At 39.8% G+C, this 22,638-nt stretch overlaps 1 protein-coding gene across 2 annotated transcripts in view; it reads left to right on the forward strand.

Moving 5' to 3' along the window:
- Window positions 1-21,939, forward strand: part of cep135 (centrosomal protein 135) — a 135,814-nt gene extending 113,875 nt beyond the window's left edge. For both annotated transcript variants that reach the window (XM_043690562.2, XM_043690581.2), the window contains exons 22-27: window positions 2,863-3,048; window positions 9,777-9,986; window positions 15,819-16,021; window positions 16,893-16,997; window positions 17,603-17,757; window positions 20,240-21,939. In XM_043690562.2, the coding sequence (XP_043546497.2) occupies window positions 2,863-3,048; window positions 9,777-9,986; window positions 15,819-16,021; window positions 16,893-16,997; window positions 17,603-17,750 (852 nt within the window). In that variant the 3' untranslated portion in view covers window positions 17,751-17,757; window positions 20,240-21,939. The remainder of the gene's footprint in view (window positions 1-2,862; window positions 3,049-9,776; window positions 9,987-15,818; window positions 16,022-16,892; window positions 16,998-17,602; window positions 17,758-20,239) is intronic.
- The last annotated feature ends 699 nt before the right edge of the window (window positions 21,940-22,638 follow it).

A 22,638-nucleotide genomic window follows, 5' to 3' on the forward strand; every position in this document is an offset into this window, starting at 1 on the left:
GTAGTTCTGCATTGACACTTCACCAGGTTGACGCTTTACTTTTAATTAGTTTGGTGCTGCTTCTGGGATGATTTCATGCATTCTTCATTGAACCAGAGTTGGTTTCCTTGACTTGATGGTAATCGTTGTTTGTGAGTTTGCTGAATCTTGAGTTTATGGATAAATACAATTTTGCTGATGTTGAGAGTCATGTGCCTTATGGATGTTGAGTTCTAAGCCTGCTAGATCTGTTCTTAGTCTGTTCCATTTATCACAGTTGTCATACTGTGAGAAGACAGTACTTGGTCTTTACTGATAGCTTACCCTGCTATTAGCATAGTTAGATATGTCTGATTAGTATCTCTGAGCTGTGGATGTTCACACATACACTCTTAAATGGTGACAGATCCTTATCCTAGAATAAGACACGCCCACTTTCTTGAGTACTTTAACATTCCTTATTTACATTTGAACTTTACAGGTTACTAAATACAGCTGTTTAGTGTAGTGTCTAAAACCTCTCTCTTTACATGCTTCTTCCAGTCTAATCTCTTTTGATCAATTTGCTGATGTCAGATTAATATCAATTATATTACAGTTATTTGCAAATTCCATTACACCACAGTCCACAAGGATTGTGCAGAGATCAATCCTGCTACTGTTGTCGTGGTCCGATGCATTAATGAAAAGTAAGTTCATGAGGATAAAAACAAGTCGGATTTTCCTTCTTGTTGGTTGTCCAATAATGCGCCACAGGCCAGTGAATATTGAAGTTCCCCCAACGTTGCTACTTCTTTCAAACTTGTTCAACACGGAAGATTACTGATCCATTGACTATCACTGGTCAGGAGGCGATCATCAGCAGGCGGTTTCCTTATCCATGTTTGACCTGGGTGAGAGTTCATGGGTACAGAGTCAATGTTGAGGACCCTAAAGCCCACCTTCTCATGGCCTTAGACAGCCACCTCTGGTGAATCTGTCCTGCCTTTAAGTAGAGGACATATCTAAGATTGGTGATGGTAGAAGATGAAACATTGGCTGTAATGTATAATTTGGTGAGCATGGATATTTCAGGCTGTTAACTAGCCATTAGGATAGTTCTTCTCACTTTGTGGATAAGTGAGGAGAATATCTTTGCATTCAATGGGGAGTGTGTGCTTTCATTCTTTCAGACACCTAGGTCAATTTTGTGTTGAATCTAATTTCATTCTTAATCTAATTTTCTGTGGCACTTTGATTCAACTCAGCAGCTTGCTAAGGGCAGTTAAGAGTCAATCGCATTGCTCATGATCTGGAGTCAAATCTAAGCAAAAGCAGATAAGGAAGAAAATTTCCTCTGCAAAAAGCATTGGGGTTTCATAATTCCTTGCAAAATTACAAGGATGATATGAGGAACCAACAGAACTAACTTGTATTAAAGCAATGATGCTGGTCTCATACCATTTTCTCTGAGCAGTCTTTAATAGCAACTGGACCAACAGCCGATGTGTTGTTGTCCCAGCCCAATTATAGTCCAGCAATGCAAAAATATTCAAACAAGTCACTGCATTTTATTAAAGAAGAAGGCTATGGTAATGAAAGAAGAGAACTTTTGATGTATGTAACCTACTTTAAAAACATCAATAATAATCTCCAGTTGCAATGTTAGGTAATTGTTGTTAAAATCACCAGTAGATCTTGAAAGGAAGAGAACTCTACTGACACTTGTGTCAAGATATGTTTTCTAATAATATTCTTCAGAGCTCTGATTTTAATTTCTATACCTTGGACTCTCAAACTAGCAGGAACCTCAATATCTTGAAAACACAGAGCAAATCACACCTTAAGATTGAAAATTCCAGGTGATACTATGCTAACTCCTGTAATCTTTCCTTAATTTAAATTCAGTTATCATTTGAATAAATTGTTTTGTGCTCGCTCCAAGTCTAATATATCTTCCTCTTGAAACATTTTCCCTCTTCTGAGGTTTCCATTGTTTGTGGACTTTAAAGTGAAATACCAATTAAAAGTTTAAAATGCATCCAGAGCTCTTCCCTTCTATGTGGCAGTAGGCATTACTGAGTACAGATGCATCAACAATATCAAGTTGACATTCCAAAAGAATTTTGGAAATCCAGATTCTGAGTTCCATAGGATGTACTTTTCATGCACTGTTTCCTAATTATTGGCAGAAGAAGGGTGCTTCTGCTGGATTTATGCAAATTGACCAGTTCTGTTAAAGATAATTCTGCTTTCTGGAAATGTAACTGGAGGTCATATAGCAATACTTCTGTATTTGTAAAATGCATGTACAAAACTCAGAATACCTTGCTCATTGGCCATCAGTGGGAATTGCTGCATATGTGTTCAAGTGGAATGTAACAAACGAGAGTAGAAGTTGGCCATTTGATGCTTTTTTGACATTAACTGATCTTCTATCTCAATATATCTCTTACTTTTTTTTTAGAAATGAAGAAAACTATTAACCCTTGGTTAATGCCTCTGACTCTTAACTGCCTCTTAATGTCTGAGCACCCACAACTGTCTGTGACCGACAATTCCAACGATCCAACATCCTTTTGCACGAAGGAATTTATCCTCCTATCAGTCCTGATGTTTTTCTGAGACTGTGACCTCCAGTTTGAGACTGTATGTTTAGTAGAAATATCCTTTCAACATCTACCATGTGTAAATCCCGTAAGATTCTATGCTGCAATGAGGTCACTTTTTGTCTCTAATTTCTGGGGAATGTAGACCTATTCTACTCAAAGTCACCTCATTGATTCATTCCCTAATGGATCACCACCCTAAAGGTGAAGATGAAAGGAAAATCATGATGATTGTCTACGTGGTGCATGTACTCTTCAGTCTTTTAATATTTATACATTTCTTTGCTAACAATAGGAACAAGAACTTCATCATATGCTGGAACAATTCCGAATGGCAAGTAATCAGGCTGAGAACTGGGAGCACAAGGCTCATCAGGCAGAGGGCGAAAGCAGCTCAGTTCGTTTGGAGCTGCTGTCTGTGGACACAGAGAGACGACATCTTGAGGAAAGAGTGGGCAAGCTTGAAAAGGAAAGAGAGGAGGTATTATTTATCAATAAAATCTGTAAAACTATAATATACATAAAGTCTAGTATCTATTTGGTCATTTTAAGTAATATAGAAATATATTACTTAATTTAGTATCTTGAGCTTATTTAGAAATTCAGTGAAATCATGGCTGATCCGCAAACAAGCTCCATGTTCCAACCTTCACTCCATATTCCATAATCCTTTGAAAAGCAAACATTTGTCAATCTTTGGTTTTAAATTTACCAATGTTCTAGCATCAAGTGCTGTTTGAGGAAGAGAACTCTACTGATTTTTGTGTCTAGATATGTTTTCTAATAGTACTCTTCAGAGCTCTGACTTTGATTTCTATATCTTAGAGTCAAACTAGCAGGAACATCAATATTTTGAAAACACTCAGCAAATCGCACCTTAAGATTGAAAATTCCAGGTGACACTACGCTAGATCCTTTAATCCCTCCTTATAATGTCGTCCTTAATTTGTGTCCAGGTATCATTCAAATAAATTATTTTGTGCTAGCTCCGTATTATATCTTCATAAGGTATGGTGACCAGACTGCTCACTATGCTCAGAAAGTGAGGTTTAACAATGGTCATGCACAGCTGAAGCATGACTTCCTTTCCCAGATACAAATGGATCAAGATTTTTGAGTGTTTTTATGGTACTGAATGGTCCATGTACCTGGATCTCCAGAAATTACTATTAGGAAAGGCTGGTGTTCTATTCTTCTCAGATCCAAATGATGACCTCACATTTGCTCAAAGTCTGTTTATTAACCATTTGAATAATAAGCAGGAGTAGGCCATTCAGCCTCTACAGCTTGTTCCACCATTCAATAATGTTGTGGCTGATCTGATTGTAACCTCTAATCCACATTCCCATCTACTCCTGATATCCTTTCACCACCTTGTTAATAGCAATCTATTCACCTTCGCATGAATAATATTCAAGAATCTGTTTCCAACACTTTTTCAGGAAGAAAGTATGAAAGACTCATGACCCTCAGAGAAAAAAAAAACTCATCTGTGTTTTAAATGGGTAATCTTCACTTTTAAACAGTGGCCCCTAGTTCTAAGGCAAGAGATATACTATTTGCGAGCAGTCCAGACAAGATTCACTCGGTTTATCTGGGCACGCAAGGTTTTGAGCATGAGTAGGTTGGCCCTGTATTCGTTGGCCCTGTATTCATTGGCACCTTTGAAAAATTTGAGACAACCTTATTAAAGGTTATTATCTCAGATATTATTTCACATTCTTAGAGAGCTTGACAGAATACATGTTGTTTCCTTGTGGGAAAATCTAGGACCTAAGGGCAAAATCTCAAGGTAAGGGATCATCTAGTTAGGAAAAAGATGAGGAGCAGTTTTTTTCTGAGGGTAGTGAGCTGTTGGAATTCTTTACCACAGCAGGCTGTAGAGGTTGGGTCATTAGGTGTATTCAAGGTTGAAAACAGACAGGGTCTTAATCAACAAAGGCATCAAGCATATGGGGAACAAGCAGAAAAGATGAGTTGAAAATTCTGATCAGCCGAAATATAATTGAAAGATGGAGCAGATTCAATGGGCAGAATGGCCTACTTCTGCTCCTATATCTTCTGATCACATACGCTGTTCCATTTTATCAATGCTACAGTGTATTGTTCTCAAAAGTCTCTCAAAAACTATGTCTAACATGATTTATCTATCATAAATCAATTTTGTGACTGCCCAATTTTACCATTCCTTTTTAAATGTTCAGTTCTCACAGCCTGTATTGATAGGTTTTAACATTTTCTGCACTACTGATTTCAAGCTAATAGGCCTGTAGTTCTTGATTCTCCCTCTTCCTCTCTTCATATGCAGTGGAGTTACATTTGCTAGCTTTGAATCCATGGGACCCTTTTCAGAATCTATCGAATTTTAAAAGATAACTACCAATGCATTCACTATCTATGTAACCTACTACTTAAGCACAATGTGTTGAATATCATCCGGTCTGTGGGATTTATGAATCTGCAATCCAGTTAACATTTCATGTGCGACTTCTTTACTAGTACTGGCTTCTTTTAGTTCCTCAGTTTCACAAGACTCTTGGTTGCATAGTATTTCTGGAAGATATTCCATATTTTCTTAAGAGATTTTAAAAAATGCTGTTTAGTTTCTCTGCCATTTTCTTGTTCTCCACTATAAATTTTCCTGTCCTCGCTTGTAATAAGGCCACATTTGACCCAGCTTTTCCTTCTCACATGCCTAACAAAGCTTTCATTATCCATCCATATGGTCCTCACTGATTTGTATTTGTATTCTCTTTTCCCTTTCTTAATCAGTTTCTTGGACCTGATTTATTGGGTTCTCAATTGCACCCAATCATCAGACTTACCAGTTTTTCTGGCATCCTTATAAGGCACATCCTTTGATGCAATGCAATCTTTAACTTATTTTGTTCTCCATGGTTGAATTGCCTGTTCCTTTATGTGTTTGTGCCTTAAAAGAATCAATATCTGTTTTAGACTGGGTAGTAATTCTTAAACTGAAAAATGTGTTGCTAGAAAAGCGCAACAGGTCAGGCAGCATCCAAGGAGCAGGAGAATCGACGTTTCGGGCATAAGCCTTTCTTCAGGAATGAGGAGGGTGTGCCAAGCAGGCTAAGAAAAAAGGTAGGGAGGACGGACTTGGGGGAGGGGCGTTGGGAATGCGATAGGTGGAAGGAGGTTAAGGTGAGGGTGATGGGCCGGAGAGGGGGTGGGGGCGGAGAGGTCACGAAGAAGATTCCAGGTCAAGAAGGCGGTGCTGAGTCAGAAGGTTGGGACTGAGATAAGATGGGGGGAGGGGAAATGAGGAAGCTGGAGAAATCTGCATTCATCCCTTATGGTTGGAGGGTTCCTAGGCAGAAGATGAGGCACTCTTCCTCCAGGCATCGTGTTGCCATGATCTGGCGATGGAGGAGGCCAAGGACCTGCATGTCCTTGGCGGAGTGGGAGAGGGAGTTAAAGTGTTCAGCACAGGGCGGTTGGGTTGGTTGGTGCGGGTGTCCCAGAGGTGTTCTCTGAAATGTTCCGCAAGTAGGCGGCCTGTCTCCCCAATGAAGTGGAGACCACATCGGGTGCAGCGGATGCAGTAAATGATGTGTGTGCAGGTGAATTTGTGACGGTGCAGGTGCAGGTGAATTTGTGACGGATATGGAAGGATCCCTTGGGGCCATGGAGCGAAGTGAGGTGGGGGGGGGGGGGGTGTGGGTGCAAGTTTGGCATTTCTTGCAGTTGCAGGGGAAGGTGCCGGGAGTGGAAGTTGGGTTGGTGGGGGGTGTGGACCTGACGAGGGAGTCGTGGAGGGTGTGGTCTTTCCGGATCGCTGATAGGGGAGGGGAGGGAAATATATCCTTGGTGGTGGGGTCTGTTTGGAGGTGGCGGAAATGACGACGGATGATACGATGTATCTGTAGGTTGGTGGGGTGGTAGGTGAGGACCAGTGGGGTTCTGTCCTGGTGGCGATTGGAGGGGCGGGGTTCAAGGGCGGTGGAGGGGTGGGGTTCAAGGGCGGAGGAGCAGTAAGTGGAGGAGATGCGGTAGAGAGCATCGTCAACCACATCTGAGGGGAAATTGGAGTCTTTGAAGAAGGAGGCCATCTGGGTTGTTCGGTATTGGAATTGGTCCTCCTGGGAGAAGATGCGGCGGAAGCGAAGGAATTGGGAATATGGGATGGCGTTTTTACAGAGGACAGGGTGGGAGGAGGTGTAATCTAGGTAGCTGTGGGAGTCGGTTAGTTTATAGTGAATGTCCATGTTGAGTCAGTCGCCCGAGATAGAAATGGAGAGGTCTAGGAAGGGGAGGAAGGAGTCTGAGGTCCACTTTACTAACACCTTCCACCCCGACCTCAAATTTACCTCGACACAGTCCTGTCCCCCTTAGTCCAAGAACTCCTCACCTACGTTCGGGACACCACCCACACCCTCCACCTCCTCCATGATTTTCACTTTCCCGGCCCCCAACGCCTTATCTTCACCATGGACATCCAGTCGCTATACACCTCCACCCCCCATCACGAAGGCCTCAAAGCCCTCCGCTTCTTCCTTTCCCGCCGACTCAATCAGTACCCTTCCACTGACACCCTCTTTCAACTGACTGAACTGGTCCTCACTCTGAACAACTTCTCTTTCCAATCCTCCCACTTCCTCCAAACCAAAGGAGTAGCCATGGGCACCCGCATGGGCCCCAGCTATGCCTGCCTCTTCGTCGGATATGTGGAACAGTCCAGCTTCCGCAGCTCCACTGGCACCACCTCCCACCTTTTCCTCCACTACATCGATGACTGTATCGGCGCTACCATGAGGAGGTTGAACAGTTCATCCACTTTACTAACACCTTCCACCCCGACCACAAATTTACCTGGACCGTCTCAGACTCCTCCCTCCCCTTCCTAGACCTCTCCATTTCTGTCTCGGGCGACCGACTCAACACGGACATTCACTATAAGCCAACCGACTCCCACAGCTACCTAGATTACACCTCCTCCCACCCTGTCCTCTGTAAAAACGCCATCCCATATTCCCAATTCCTTCGCCTCTGCCGCATCTGCTCCCAGGAGGACCAATTCCAATACCGAACAACCCAGATGGCCTCCTTCTTCAAAGACCGTGTTTTCCCCTCAGACGTGGTTGACGATGCTCTCTACCGCATCTCCTCCACTTAACGCTCCTCCGCCCTTGAACCCCACCCCTCCAAACGCCACCAGGACAGAACTCCACTGGTCCTCACCTTCCACCCCACCAACCTCCAGATGTATCGTATCATCCGTCGTCCTTTCCGCCACCTCCAAACAGACCCCACCACCAAGGATATATTTCCCTCCCCTCCCCTATCAGCATTCCGGAAAGACCACTCCCTCCGCGACTCACTCGTCAGGTCCACACCCCCCACCAACCCAACCTCCACTCCCGGCACCTTCCCCTGCAACCGCAAGAAATGCCAAACTTGCGCCCACACCTCCCCCCTCACTTCCCTCCATGGCCCCAAGGGATCCTTCCATATCCGTCACAAATTCACCTGCACCTCCACACACATCATTTACTGCATCCGCTGCACCCGATGTGGCCTCCTCTACATTGGGGAGACAGGCCGCCTACTTGCGGAACGTTTCAGAGAACACCTCTGGGACACCCGCACCAACCAACCCAACCGTCCTGTGGCTGAACACTTTAACTCCCTCTCCCACTCCGCCAAGGACATGCAGGTCCTTGGCCTCCTCCATGGCTTAGACCATGGCCACACGACGCCTGGAGGAAGTGCGCCTCATCTTCCGCCTAGGAACCCTCCAACTATAAGGGATGAGTGCAGATTTCTCCAGCTTCCTCATTTCTCCTCCCCCCACCTTATCTCAATCCCAACCCTCGGACTCAGCACCGCTTTCTTGACCTGCAATCTTCTTCCTGACCTCTCCGCCCCCACCCCCTCTCCGGCCTATCACCCTCACCTTAACCTCCTTCCACCTATCGCATTCCCAACGCCCCTCCCCCAAGTCCGTCCTCCCTACCTTTTATCTTAGCCTGCTTGGCGCACACCCTCCTCATTCCTGAAGAAGGACTTATGCCCGAAACGTCGATTCTCCTGCTCCTTGGATGCTGCCTGACCTGCTGCGCTTTTCCAGCAACACATTTTTCAGCTCTGATCTCCAGCATCTGCAGTCCTCACTTTCTCCTAAGTAATTCTTAAATACTAACCATTACTGCCTAATCTTTTGATGTATTTTTCCAATCCACCATAACCAACTTGCCTCTCATACTTCCTTCATTTTTTTCATCAGATAAAAGACCCTAGTTCAGAATGAACAATATTGTATTCAAGCTTATTATGAAATTCTATCATATTATGGTCACTGTTTTCCAGAGGCTCCTTTACAGAAAAGTTATTAATTAGCCCTTTCAAGTTAACAACATAAATCCAGAATACCCTGATCCCTTTTGGGCTCCTCAACATATACTGTTACCCATCTCCTATACACTCCATGAATTCATCCTCCACTGTGTTGGCACTGATTGGTTAACCCAGTCGACATGTATTTAACTACTGTATTACCAACATTACATGCATCTCTGATTTCCTGATTTATACCATGCTTATAATTGCCTCTGCAGTTTAGTGACCTATAAATGCCAAATATCCTTAGATGATGAGTGCCCAGTCATGGTCAGTTTACATCTATGTCTCCATGATGGCAGTTAAATTATATTCATTTATCTCAATTTGTGCATTCAAGTTGTCAATCATTTTATGAAAGCACACGCATTCAGAAACAGTGGCTTTACTTTTGCCTTTTTAACTTTATTCTTATCCTATTTGATGCTTCCCTTTGCTTTGACTGTCTTTTATTTTTGCTTTCTACTTTACTTCTGGTTGTGAATCATTGCTGGTAGTAGGAGAGTGAAAGGTCAATCCCCATCTTTTGTGGGGAACTGATTGCCCCATATTGTCTGGACAGGAGTCTCGTAAGTACAGCCTGGAGCATTATACAGTGTGATGTAGGATGATCACTGACTGCTGCAGCTGGAATTTCCTTAAAAGCAATGCCCCAGGTGATTACACCTTGTGATGCCTTGAAGACGTACTGTTGTGTGCAGAAGTCAAACTTTGATTAAAAAATAAAGAAACACATCAAATATTGTTTATTTCATATTTACTTCTAAATTGCACCATCAATTAACTTATCTATCACTAAACTTTTGTTTCAATATAATGTCATATTTTTGTGTGAATTCTTCTTTAATTTAGCACCTAGCTGCCCAGCAAGTATATGAGAAAGAGATTTCCTGTATATCTAAAAGCATGAGCAAACTGGAGGAAGAGTTGCGGCAAACGCACGCTGAGAAATGTCATGTTTTAGGGGACCTGACTTCACTCAGAGAACTGTGTGCCCAACTGGATTCGAATAAGGAATTATTATCACGGCAACTTACTTCTAAGAATATGGAACATGAAAGGGTATGGTTAGATGAAATATTATCTATGCTTGATTTAAAGCAACATTTTGCAATGTTCGATTAATATGAAGAAAGAACTATTTACATAATCATTAGAAATTGTAAGTTTGTGTTTCCACTTTTGTAGACCACTTCCTAAATATTGACTTTAATTTTGATTGCAAGAATGCAAACGTAGATGACAACATTTTATTTCTTTGATTTTGGAACAGTTGATCAAGAGCACATTACAAAACAAGTCACCTTCACAATTATCTTTTGAAATTATACATTCGCTCGACAGATTTAATATCATTACCAGAGCCTCCTTCATATATTGGATGTTTGCTGTTATTTATGTGTGGTATTCCTAGAGAATGTTTAACAGGATGAATTGTGAAGATATTATAGTAATTTTACGCCATGTTATCCTTTACAGTAATGATGTGGAGGTGCTGGAGTTGGTCTGGGATGGATAAAGTCAGAAATCGCATAACTGCAGGTTATTGCTCAACAGGTTTGTTTGAAATCACAAGCTTTCTGAACATAGTTCCTTGGTCACCTGACAAAGTGGTTATGTTTCGAAAGCTTGTGATTTCAAATAAACCTATTAGTCTATAACCTGGTGTTCTGTGACTTCTGACTTTATCCTTTATAGTAAGATAGGATTGAATTATGATACTTTCACAGATCATCCTCTAAATGATAGCTATCATGGAGCTTTAAGTGACTATTATTCCTTATAGGGTATAACATTCTTCACACTTGATTTACCTGATCCTGAACAGAATAAATATTTCCACAGTTAGCTGGTGTGTTAACATTAGATTCAAATGCATTCATTTCAAAGACTTAAGTGTATACTTGAAGCTGATGTTCCAATGTAGTATTGAACAATTTCGAACTATTAGAGGATCTGTCTTTCAAATGAGGTATCAACATCTAGCTGCTTTCAAATGAATGTAAAAGCTCCCCTGATAGTTTCTGGAAAGGAACAAGGGAGTTACTCTTTGTGTCCTAACCATTTTTTAAAATTCTTTCAATTAACATCACAAAATAGATTATCCAGTTGTTATGTTCTTTCTGGTTGTGGGAGTTTGATTGTGCAAATGGACTGATGTTTCCCATTTTATAACAGTAACTATGCTACAAAAGAATACTGTTTCCTTTGAAGTGATTTAGCAAGGAAGGGCACTATACAAATTTAAATTTTTGTTCAAAACTCAGGCTTTTTAAAAAATTCATTCATGTGACACGGGTGTCACTGACTGACCAGCATTTATTGTCCATCTCTGGTCACCCTTTGAGAAGGTGGTGGTGAGCTGTCTTCTTGAACTGCAATTCAAGGTAGGTAGCGCTTAAATGTCCCTTGGGAGGCAATTCCAAAATTCTGACCCAGTGACAGTGAAGGAACAGCAATATATTTTCATGTCAGGATGGTGAGTGGCTTGGAGGGGAATTTGCAAGTGGTGGTGTTACCATGTACCTGCTGTCCGGGTCTTTCCAGATAGAAATGGCCATGGATTTGGAAATTACTGTCTAAGGATCTTTGGTGAATTTCTGCTGTACATCTTAAATTGCAGCTATTGAGCGTCGGTTGTGGAGGGAGTGGATGCTTGTGGATGTGGTCCCAATCAAGCGGGCTGTTTTGGCCTGGATGGTCTGAGTGTTTTTGGGGTTGCAATCATCCAGCCTTGCAAATGATGGACAGACTTTGGCTAGTCAGGAAGTGAGTTACTTGCCACAGTATTCCTACCCTCTGACCCCTACTTTTGTAGCCACTATATTTATATGGTACGTCGAGTTGAGTTTCTGGTCAATGATAACTCCCAGAATTTTGATGATGAGGGACTCAGTGAAGGTTGAATGTCACCACTGAATGTCAAGAGGTAGTAGTAGTTTTGCTTTTATTGGAGAGGGCCAATGCCGAGCATTTGTGTGGCACAAATATTATTTGCTATTTGTCAGCCCAAGCCTGGATGTTGACCAGATCTTGTTGCATTTAAATGTGGATTGCTTCAGTATCTGAGGAGTTGCAAATGGTGCTGAATGTTGTGCAGTCATCTGCAAACATCCCCACTTCTGATATCATGATGGAGGGAAGGTCATGGATGAAGCAGCTGAAGGTGGTTGCACTTAGGGCACTATCTTGAAGAACTTAGGCAAAGAATGTCCAGAAGCTGAGATGACTGGCCTCCAGCAGTTACTAACATCTTTCTATGTGCCAGTTATGACTCCAGCCAGCAACAAATTTGCACCTGATTTCCACTGATTCCAGCCTACGCTCTGTTACATAATGAAATTTTTTCTTACATTTCCCCATATATCTTCCCATACCTCCGATAAAATATCCACTCCTAGCTCTCGATTCCACATACCCCAAGGCACGACTTTTCTGTAAATTATACAAAGTACTGACTGAAAGAGCACCCGTTCCTGGAGTACTCTTTTCTCCCTTATCTGAAAGCACTAGAAAAGGTCCCTATTAGCCAATCCATATTTCTGACTTAACTGGCTAAATGACATCAAGACCTCCCTCTTGAACAAATCTCCCAGGCAAGAGATTCCCTTATTCTCCTGTAACTTAAAGCCAGAGTCCGTTGCCCCAGGTTTAAATCTTGGGCTCCCACCAATGGGGTAAACGGCGAGGTCTTAGACCAATTGCCCTCATCTTGCCTCATTATCCTCCAGGTTTTCACCGTATATAAAGTGATTGGATTCTTACACTGCTCAGTCACGGATTTCATCTTATCTATAAGTAATAGATTAACTAGGGGACTTCTCAACTGCGAGGCTTCAACATCAAGCCAAATCGACTCTGAATCCCCCCCATACCCAGTCACCAACATATGCTAACAGGGCATTTATTTGATATTTCTTCAAATTCGGAAAATCCACCCCTCCCTTACCCTGCGAAAGCTGTAATTTAGTCAATTTAATTAGAGGGTGCCTGTGACACCAAATAAAAGACCCTGGCCAACCAGTGAGCCTCCGTAACACTCACTTGGGTAGCAACAACAGGAGCAATCTCATGGGATACAACAGGCAAGGAAGAACGTGCATTTTAATCAGAGCTATTTGGCCCAACCATTATATCAGTAACCCCTCCCACCACTGCAAATCCTGTTTTATTCTCTCCAGTAGTTGTACATATTTAGCTTTATACAGCAGGTGGAATGAAGGGGTCATAAAAATTCCCAAATACAAAAAACCTTTTGACGACCATCTAAACGGGAATTGCATTCCATCCTTCAGATCAGGCACTTCCACTAATCCCCCCACCGGCATGGCTTCCGATTTTGTAAAGTTAATCCTGTAGCCCGAGAAACTGCCAAATAAATTAATTGTTTGAGTCAATCGAAGATCAGACTTCTCTGGATTGACCAAGAACAAAAGGACATTGTCAGCATATAGGGTGATCTTATGCTCCCCCAGATGAGGGTAATTTAGTTGAAGTTTAATTTTAATTTGTTCCTGGGATGTGGGCATGAATGTCAAGGTCAGAATTTATTATCCATCCCTAAATGCCCAGAGGGCAGTTGAGAGTCAACTACATTGCTGTGCGACTGGAGTGACATATAATTCAGACCAGGTAAGGACAGCAGATTTTCTTCCCTAAAAGACATTAGTCATCCAGATGGGTTTTTATGACAATCTACAGTGCTGACACGGTGCCCATTAGACCACCTTTTTAAATTCCAGTTTTGTTTTATTGAATTTAAATTTCACTATCCACTATGATGGAGTTTGAATCCAGCTCCCCAAAATCTCTTTTACTAGTCCAGTGATATAACCACTACACCACTGCCTCCCTCAAACTGCCCATATAGACTTTCAAAAGGCAGTTAATGAAGTACAGCCTTGTTAACAAAAGTAAAATCAATGGGATTAAAAGAAGTGGGGCTATAATTAGAGAGTAGTAGTGAACAGTTGATTTTCAGAATAGAATTTGCTCTCCAGCTGTATTCCTCCAATGTCAGCAATGGCACCACTATTCTTTTATGATATATTGATGACCTAAATAGAGTTACCGCTAATTTTTTGTCTTCTGCATGGAACTCCAAGGTCCATGCACAACAATGACTTCTGGAACTAGAACCTTGAGGATGTCCAGCAGTGATGTCCTGGGGTGAGAGTTTTCTTTGATTCACGTTGATTTTAATTTTATTGGGGCTCCTTGATACCCCACTTGGTCAACTGCAGTCTTGTTGTGAAGGTCAGTCATTTTTGCCTCACCTCGAGAGTTCAGCTCTTTTGTCCATCTTCATACTAAGAGCATAATGAGGTCAGGAACTGCAAGGCCAAATTGGGTATCAGCGATTGATCAAATCTGCATGATAGGGCTGTCAGTTATACCTGTCATCACTCTGCTGATGTTTGAAGGTAAACAAATAGGACTTTAATTGACCAGGTTTGATTTGTCTTGCATTTTGGGTACAACTTATAATTGGGCAATTTTCCATATTGCTGAATGAATGCTGAAGAAATGTCAATGGACTCAAAACATTTACTCTGTTGCTTTCTGCACAGGCATTGCTGGACCTGCTGAGTTTCTCCAGAAGCAAACTTTCTGTTTACTTAGGATCTCATTCTACTTTGTTCTTAAATTACTTTAGCAATAATCATGTGGCACCTATTTTTCCTACTAATGTGTAGTATCTCATACCTTGTTGGCGTAACTTATATCTACTTTAGCAAAATATAGAATGCAAGAAATCTCAAATAAAAACAAAGTGATGGAAACTCTTAGTACGTTAGGCAGAATATGTAGAGAATGAAACACTGTCAGCATTTCAAATCAATGATATTGAAATAAAAAACTGAAATTAAAAAGCAGCAAAATCCAAAGGCAACGAGACTGTTTGAAAGAAAAAAGTAGAAATGCTATGCAAGGGTGAAAAGGAGGACAATAAACTGACAAAAGGGATAGTGGTATAGGGAGATGGTGAACTAATGACCCAAAGGTGTAACATGGACTTGTAAATAGTGCAACGATACTATGACTTTAAGAGGCATATTTTGTCCTTGTTTTTTTTCAGAAGAGAGGTTGTGACAGAGGTGGCTGGCAGTCAGCTCCAAAGCCCACAAAGTAAACAGCTTGTGAGGCCTTGGATTTATATGAAAGTTGGAACATTAGAAGCAGCCTGAATGGGTGGGGTCAACTTCCCACAGAGCCAGAATTTTTAGTTGCTGGGGTCTTGAAGTTGTGTTTGGAAGCTGCAGTACATTTCTCCATGCTACTCTGTTTCTGTTTTTTCTTCCTGGACTGGAGAATTGCATATGAGACTATCTATTTAACTGAATTTGCTTTTGTCAAGGGTGTGTTTATGGGATGTTACTATATTGGAAAAGTTACTATTTTGTAGGTAAATAATCTATTACTCTACTAAGTTTCCAATAGAGTTAAGTTATTCCAATTGCTTCTCTCTTTTGTTATATTTTCACTATGGAGTATGAATAAAGTGTGTTTTTCTTCAAGACTGGTAGTTTGACCAATCAAATTGCATCCGGAATGCATCACGTGGCATTTGCCTTTAAAATAGGAAAGTTAGGGTCTAGGCTATCTTCTGTTTATATTTTGAGGGTGTTTGGCCCCATAATAATAGAAATAGCCAAGTCATCACCAACCACTGTCACTGAAAAATGTTGGGACCAGTTATGATTTGCAAGTTTTAAGTAAAGTGTTGTGAAAGATTGTAAATCTCTCAATCAAAATCTGCCCTTTAACTTAGAATGAACTTAATTGGAACAGTAAAAATTGATTGGTTTATTTAATCTTCCCTTTATAAGCCAAAATTTGATAAGTGGCACATGTTTTGAATCTGCTTAAAAACTCTTCCTTGTATCTATCTAGACCTTAAGTGAACGGGAAGATTTGAAGTCCGAAATTGAACTTTTAAAGAAACAGATGTGTACTGAACGGGTCACAGTAAAGAACCTTGAGACATTGTTGACATCATCTCGAGAAAAGGAATTTCAGTGTCACCTGTCAAAGAATGAAAAAGAATCCGAAATACAGCTTCTTGGGGACAAGCTGACTCTAGCAGAGAGCAAAGTGTGAGTGGTAATTATTTATTAATTTTAGCATCTGCTTTTTCAGTGTTTCTTTCAAAATATAGAAACTATCGCAAAAGAATCCTGAGTATTCCTCAGAATTAAGCCTGCTGTGGTTACAAACTTGTGAGCAACTGGCAAAACTAGGATACTCAGCCCTTCAAACCTGCTCCAAAGATGTAGGTGATTTGGCCATGCAAACTTACCTATCGGGGGTTTTTTTTTAAATTATTCATTTACAGGGCGAGGGCGTCATTGGCTAGGTCAGTATTTATTACCCATTGCTAATTGCCCAGAGGGCAGTTAAGCGTCAACCACATTGTGGGTCTAGAGTCACATGTAGGCCAGACCAGATGGGTTTTTCCAACAATCGATTCATGCTCATTATTGGATTCTTAATTCCAGATTTTTATTGAATTCAAATTCCACCATCTGCTGTGGCAGAATTTGAACCTGTGTCCCCAGAACAATACCTGGGTCTCTAGATTAACAGTCCAGCAATAATACCACTGCCCCAGGGATATGCCGACTAGGTGGATTAGGTGTGCTAAAAACGCGCATGCTAGGGGTGGGTCTGGGTGGCATGCTGTTCAAAGTGTCAGTGCAGACTCAATAGGCTGAATGTTCTCTTTCTGCGCTGGAGGGAAGAGCTTGTTGCTGTGTTGTATTTTCTGCAAAATTTTGTATTGGGCTTTCACTCGTAAATCCTGAAAGTGACTGTATGAAGAAAGTCTGATGAATTGCTTCTAATGCAGTTATACAATCCACTTTCATTATGCCTGAGAACAGACATAGCTCGTGAAAAATCTAGACAACTGAATCTGAAATTGTTGATGCATAACTTATATCTAATGTAACTAATAATTACTCACAGGTCAAGCCAGAATAAAGAAATAATTCAGCTTCGTGCTAAGTCTTCACAACTTCAAACAGAGCTTGACCTTATCAAACGTCAGTTAACGACAGAGCGTTTTGAAAGGTAATGTTTAAAATACAAAATATATTTAACAATTATATTAAACTACTTGAAGATCTTAAAATGCATTAACTTGTAAAGAACAGATTATTGTGTTTTGGCTGTTATATCGACCTTTGATGATTCATTATTGGTTTGTGTCACTGGAAAATATTACTGAAAACAATCACAGTGGCTCAGTGGTTAGCACTGCTGCCTCACAGCATCTGGGACACTGGTTCAATTCCACTCTTGGGTGACAATGTATAACTTGCACATTCACTCCATGTCTGTGTGGTTTTCCTCTGGGTGCTCTGGTTTCCTCCCACAGTCCAGTGATGTACAGGTTAGGTGGATTGGCAATGTTAAGTTGTCCACAGTGTCCAGGGATGTGCAGGCTGGATGGGTGCAGGGTTACAGGGATAGGGTAGAGGGAATTCCACACTGGGTATTCTATTAGTTCTAGCTATACATTACCATTTTTACAGAATGTTACTTTGTATTATAGTAATCATTTGCTTAACATGTACTGTTGGTTTCACAAAATGAAGTTACTGAAGTCATTAGTTTCCAGAGTACATGCTCAGAAATAAAGGATCTTTTTGTCTGACAAATTGTTCATTCCACAGAGAGCGGGCAATTCAAGAGATGCATCGGCATGGTCTTTCTACCACCATCAGCTCCTTGTCTCCACTGAGAACCTCAGTGAGCCCTGTTTCACATTCTCAGGATATGGGCTCGCCTAAAAAAGGATTAGAATGTTGCACTAACTATTAACTGACAAGTAAGTAGTTTATAAGCCCCTCAAAAATCTAACAGTCTAGTGGTATATGAGACGTACTAGTTAATCAAAATATGCCATTGCAATTTAGTGTTTTATATACTCTTTTTTTTGCACATTTATAGTATAGTATTAAGCTTGGAAGATTTGCACACATTTTGGTCAGAAAGCAGATATTCCTCACAACAAGGCAAAGAGTCATCGCCAGACACTACTCATTAACTTTTGAGAGAACACTGGAGTCTATACCCTGTTGAGATGCTATCCATTCCTCCTAGAATCTTCATACCTTAGCAAATTTACTTCTCACACTGATAGCACTGTCTAAACCAGCTAACTGAAATCTTGCCTCCCTTCATTTCCGGGGCTTAAGTGCCTCATTTCTATCCAGCTATATTCTATTATAGCATTAGAATATAATCTTCTAAATCTTATCATCTGTCAGCGATATGTCTTCCAGTTTTACAGAGGAATCCTTCAGTGTTGACAAGACAAAGAATTCTTATTTGAAATCACAATCATAGAAGACCCGTATTGCTTTTTCTAATGACCTCTACTCAATGAAACATGGGTTACAGCTGTGGTACAGATAAGACAGGATACCTTTATGTCCCCTGTTATGACACAGAGACCAACAGTCAAATTAAATGATCCCCATCCTTGTCTTTGCAACACAGCAAAATTAAAGCATTCAATAGCCATCAAAATTGCCCCAATGGTTCCAAACCCGATGTTTTGATTAACTGATACAAGGCACCAAGTTTTTATAGCTGAAGTAAAATAATTAATTAATTATTAGTGCAGTAGCTTTAGCTGAGCAAAGCTATATAACGAGGTAATCTAATTAGTGTTTGTGACTTATTCACAATCTTTTTTGATTATAGCCCACACTTGCACATAGCCAGACACAATTAAGGTATAAAGTGAAAGAGAAAAACGAGCCGTAATTGGCCAGATCACTTGAACAGTTTCCACGATGCATAGTATTGCATGAATGTAGGATTATATCTTGCTTGATTTCTAAAGGCACATTTCAATGTAAGTAGTTTTCATTGGGTCTGAGGAATATTCATTCAATTCTTATAATTGAGTTTCTATTCTGTGAACTTGCAATAAGTTGATAAAGGAGGATAACCATGGTGTAATTAAACCTCCATCCTATAGATTTCACAACTGTAATCCTTCTAACAAAAATATGCAGTTCAAACTTCGGTTTCTCTTTGTGTTTTTTTCAACATTCATTTTGTTAGAGAGTTAGCACTGACGTGTGATGGCCCCTGTTAATGTCCGAACATCTGCCATCGCTTGAGCACAATGCACCTTTAGATCCAAAATGTCTATAGTATTATTTACACAAGAATCGATGTGCAATTAACTTCCAGGCCATGTCTTATAAACAAATACCAGTTTGTTTGTTCTTGCTTTTTTTTTAAAACAAATTGCTGCTCACTGACAAAAGGTCACCTTCAACTCTCATCTCACAGTTTCAAAAATGATTTTTTAAAAAAGTTGTAAATGTTCTAACATCCCTCAAGAAGCTATTTCGAGATCTGTAGCCATGCAGGTATATTTTCTCCTCCCGGTATGGAATTCGTTTTATTAGGCTTCACATTTAATTAACCCTTTTCTTTCCCAGCATTCAATGGGTCTAACAGGATGCATTTTTCAGGAAACATTCAAAGTAATTCTCAGGACATTTTAAATCTTAGTACAGTCAGTTCTTCTGCAACCCTATGTTATAGAGAAATGGTACTTTAGAAATAGTATTTAAAGTGTTAAAAGTTTGTGCTATAGAAACAGCATCCCCAATTTGTCAATCGCAATACAGCAAATTCACAGAGACAAAACACAGATTATAACAGAATGACTTATAGTTCAACAGTGTCATGGGTGGCTGCCTCCTGGCTGAGCATTATTAATCTATACAACAAGGATAACTAGAAAGGTAGGATGAAGAAACGAACCCCAGAAATGTGATATTTGCCTTTGGCTCAGTTAAACATATGTATGAAGTGTTTTAATCTCCACTCCTCGAAGGCAGTCGATACATGGGAACACCAGCGCCTTCATGTTCTCATCCAAATTAAAAATAATCCTGATTTGGAGCTACAATAAGTCAAGATTTTTAACTCCCCAACACCACTGTGGATGTATTGCACCACATGAGCTACAATGGCTCAAGAAGACAATTTAACACGACTTTCTCGAGCAATTAGGGATGGACAATATTTGCCACCCTTTCCAGCAAATCCCATATCATGTGAATGAATTTTTTTTATGAGTTGGCAGGATAAATGAAGTGGAGAAGATATACATTTATGGAGCTGGGATGGTGCATATATATTGAAGGTCAAATGGAGGCCATTTGTTCATTATATAAAGTTCAATAGTCTGCCTTTTCAAACACAGGTTCATACAAAGCTTTATATAATGTAAAATTGTTTAATTTATGTTGTAATTAAAACTTCTATTTTTCTCTTCCCAGTTTTAGAAGTTTCTTGAAGGAGTATCCATCACTAAAGCCAGTTGAACGTTTCACAAATGGATCCATAGTTCTCACCAAAACAGCGTTTGCAAAGTTGCAAGCTGAATCTTTTGCAGTATTGATTTCATCAGTTTTTGCAAAATTTTGAAATGAAGTATTCTAAGTTCCAGGCAAATTTTTTAATTACATTTCTCGTCATTGGAGTGAATTGTGATAACTCCAAGATAGATCAATGTTCTATGCACATTTGTCAGCTTGTTTAACATTTTAGTGTTATTAAAAGAACAGCGTTTTTTCCAATTGTTCAGATAACATCTACCTGTGCTTAAAGTAGGTTTGAACTTCTGCATTATATTACTTATTAAAACAAAAGAGCTTGCCCAACCATATTTTTGTTCTGTGATGTGTGACAGAACAGCAGCAACATTTAGCCCCTTTCTCATTGTCAAATGACTGCACAGCATTAGAGTTGGAAATTGCAAATGATTAATTTTCAGTTAGTTTTTCTTAATGCCTTTATAGAACATATATTTACTTACATGAGCATACCTTTATTTCACAGGATTAAATCTACCATATTAGTGTAATGAGAAGTGAACCATAAAACAAAATGTTTTCTGCTGTGGTAAAGCTGCAAGAAGGTATATAAAAAAACAGGAAAAAAAAGTGCTGGTTTATAAACTATGTGAATTATAGTATTTGAATATGGTGTTATTAATTATATATTTTCCCATATACTTTCTTAAACAGACCTCAAGATAATGTGGCACTGAGATTTACGCAATCTAATGCAATGCCCATCTTAAGCTGTATATATCTGTACAATACTGTCAATCATTATGAAGATACTTTTTATTCTGCAAAGATATTTTTGTATTGAATTAGGTTTTCTATTTTATATGCAAGATATTTATTAATATGTTTGTTCTCATTAACTGTGACTAGTACTTTTGCTACCATTCCCAAAATTGTCTCATTATTAATAACTGTCACTGATGTGCTATCTCATCCTTGACCATACAGCGTAAACCAAGATCTTACCATCTTCACATTTATTCTCTTGAGACATACCAATAGTAAAATAGGCTAACAACATGGTTAATAAATGCAAATGAGCTTCTTACGCTGGAATTAGCAATGTTTTAACATAACTACTAAGAAATCAGTATTGATTTCTTGAGTGTAGTTCATAAATATATATAATAATCATTAAATAGCAACTTTACATTTTGATCAAGTATATTTTGCTTAGACTTCTTGATGCCATCGAAATTCCACTGGGATAAAATAAGTGAAATAAGTTACTGATTTAAAAAGTAATGGTTTCCCCATTAAAATCAAATCTGATATTCACATTATTATCCAATTAGATATTCCAGTTCTGTAGTTCTAATGTCATATAACATAGCTGCCTCAAATGTTTACAGCTGTTGATGTCATTGCAAAGTGAAGATTCACCTTTAAGTGGACATTTGTTTTTATGATGCATACCTGTGAGACTTATTTAGTATTCCAAATTTTGAACTGCATTAAATTATCTTCAATTTATCTTTATTATTTAAATGATTTTAGGTTTGGTTATATTTTTGTTTTAATACTGAATAGATGCCAACTTTTGGAGTTTTATTTGCCAATTGTATTTAATTCAGCATGTATTTATAAAATCTTTAATAAACTTTAATAAAAATGGCGATTATTATACTGTTTGAGTGAGTCAGTCTTTGTTTCTGATTTAGAGTATAAGACGCAGGAACACACCTAAGCCATTAACCCATTGAGTCTCCTCCAACATTCAATGAGATTATGTCTGATTCGATGATCCTTAACTCTACTGCTTTTTCTCCATAATCCTTAATTAAAAATCTGTTAATCTCAGCATTGAACATACTTAATGACACATCCTCTACAATCCTCTGCTGTAAAGAATTCCACAAAATTCACTACCTTTTAGAAAAGAAATTATGCCCTCTGGTCCTCAACTCTCCCATAAGGGGAAGCAACCTCTGAGAATCCATCCTGTCAAACTGCCTAAGAATCTTGTATGTTTCAATAAGGTTACCTCTTACACTTCTAACCTCCACTCAGTACAGGCCCAACCTACTCAACCTCTCCTCATAAAATCTGTACATGCTTGGGATAAACCTGGTGAACCTTCTCCAAACCTCCTCCAATGCCTTAGGTAAGGAAACCAAAATCTTTCACTGTATTCTATTGAGGTCTGACTAGTGCCTTGTATCATTTTAGCAAGAATTTCTCTTCCATTCCCTTTGAAATAAAGGTAAACATTCCATTTGTCTTCCCTTATATCTGCTGAATTTTTATGCGAGCTTTTGCTCGTCTTTTCGCAGCAGAGACCGGCGAGAGCTGGGCGGAAGTTCAGGCGGAGCGCAAAGCCCGTC

The sequence above is a fragment of the Chiloscyllium plagiosum genome, unplaced genomic scaffold, assembly GCF_037043375.1.
Source record: "Chiloscyllium plagiosum isolate Xiang-an unplaced genomic scaffold, Cpla_swu_hap1 HiC_scaffold_1, whole genome shotgun sequence".
Classification (NCBI taxonomy): Eukaryota; Metazoa; Chordata; class Chondrichthyes; order Orectolobiformes; family Hemiscylliidae; genus Chiloscyllium; species Chiloscyllium plagiosum.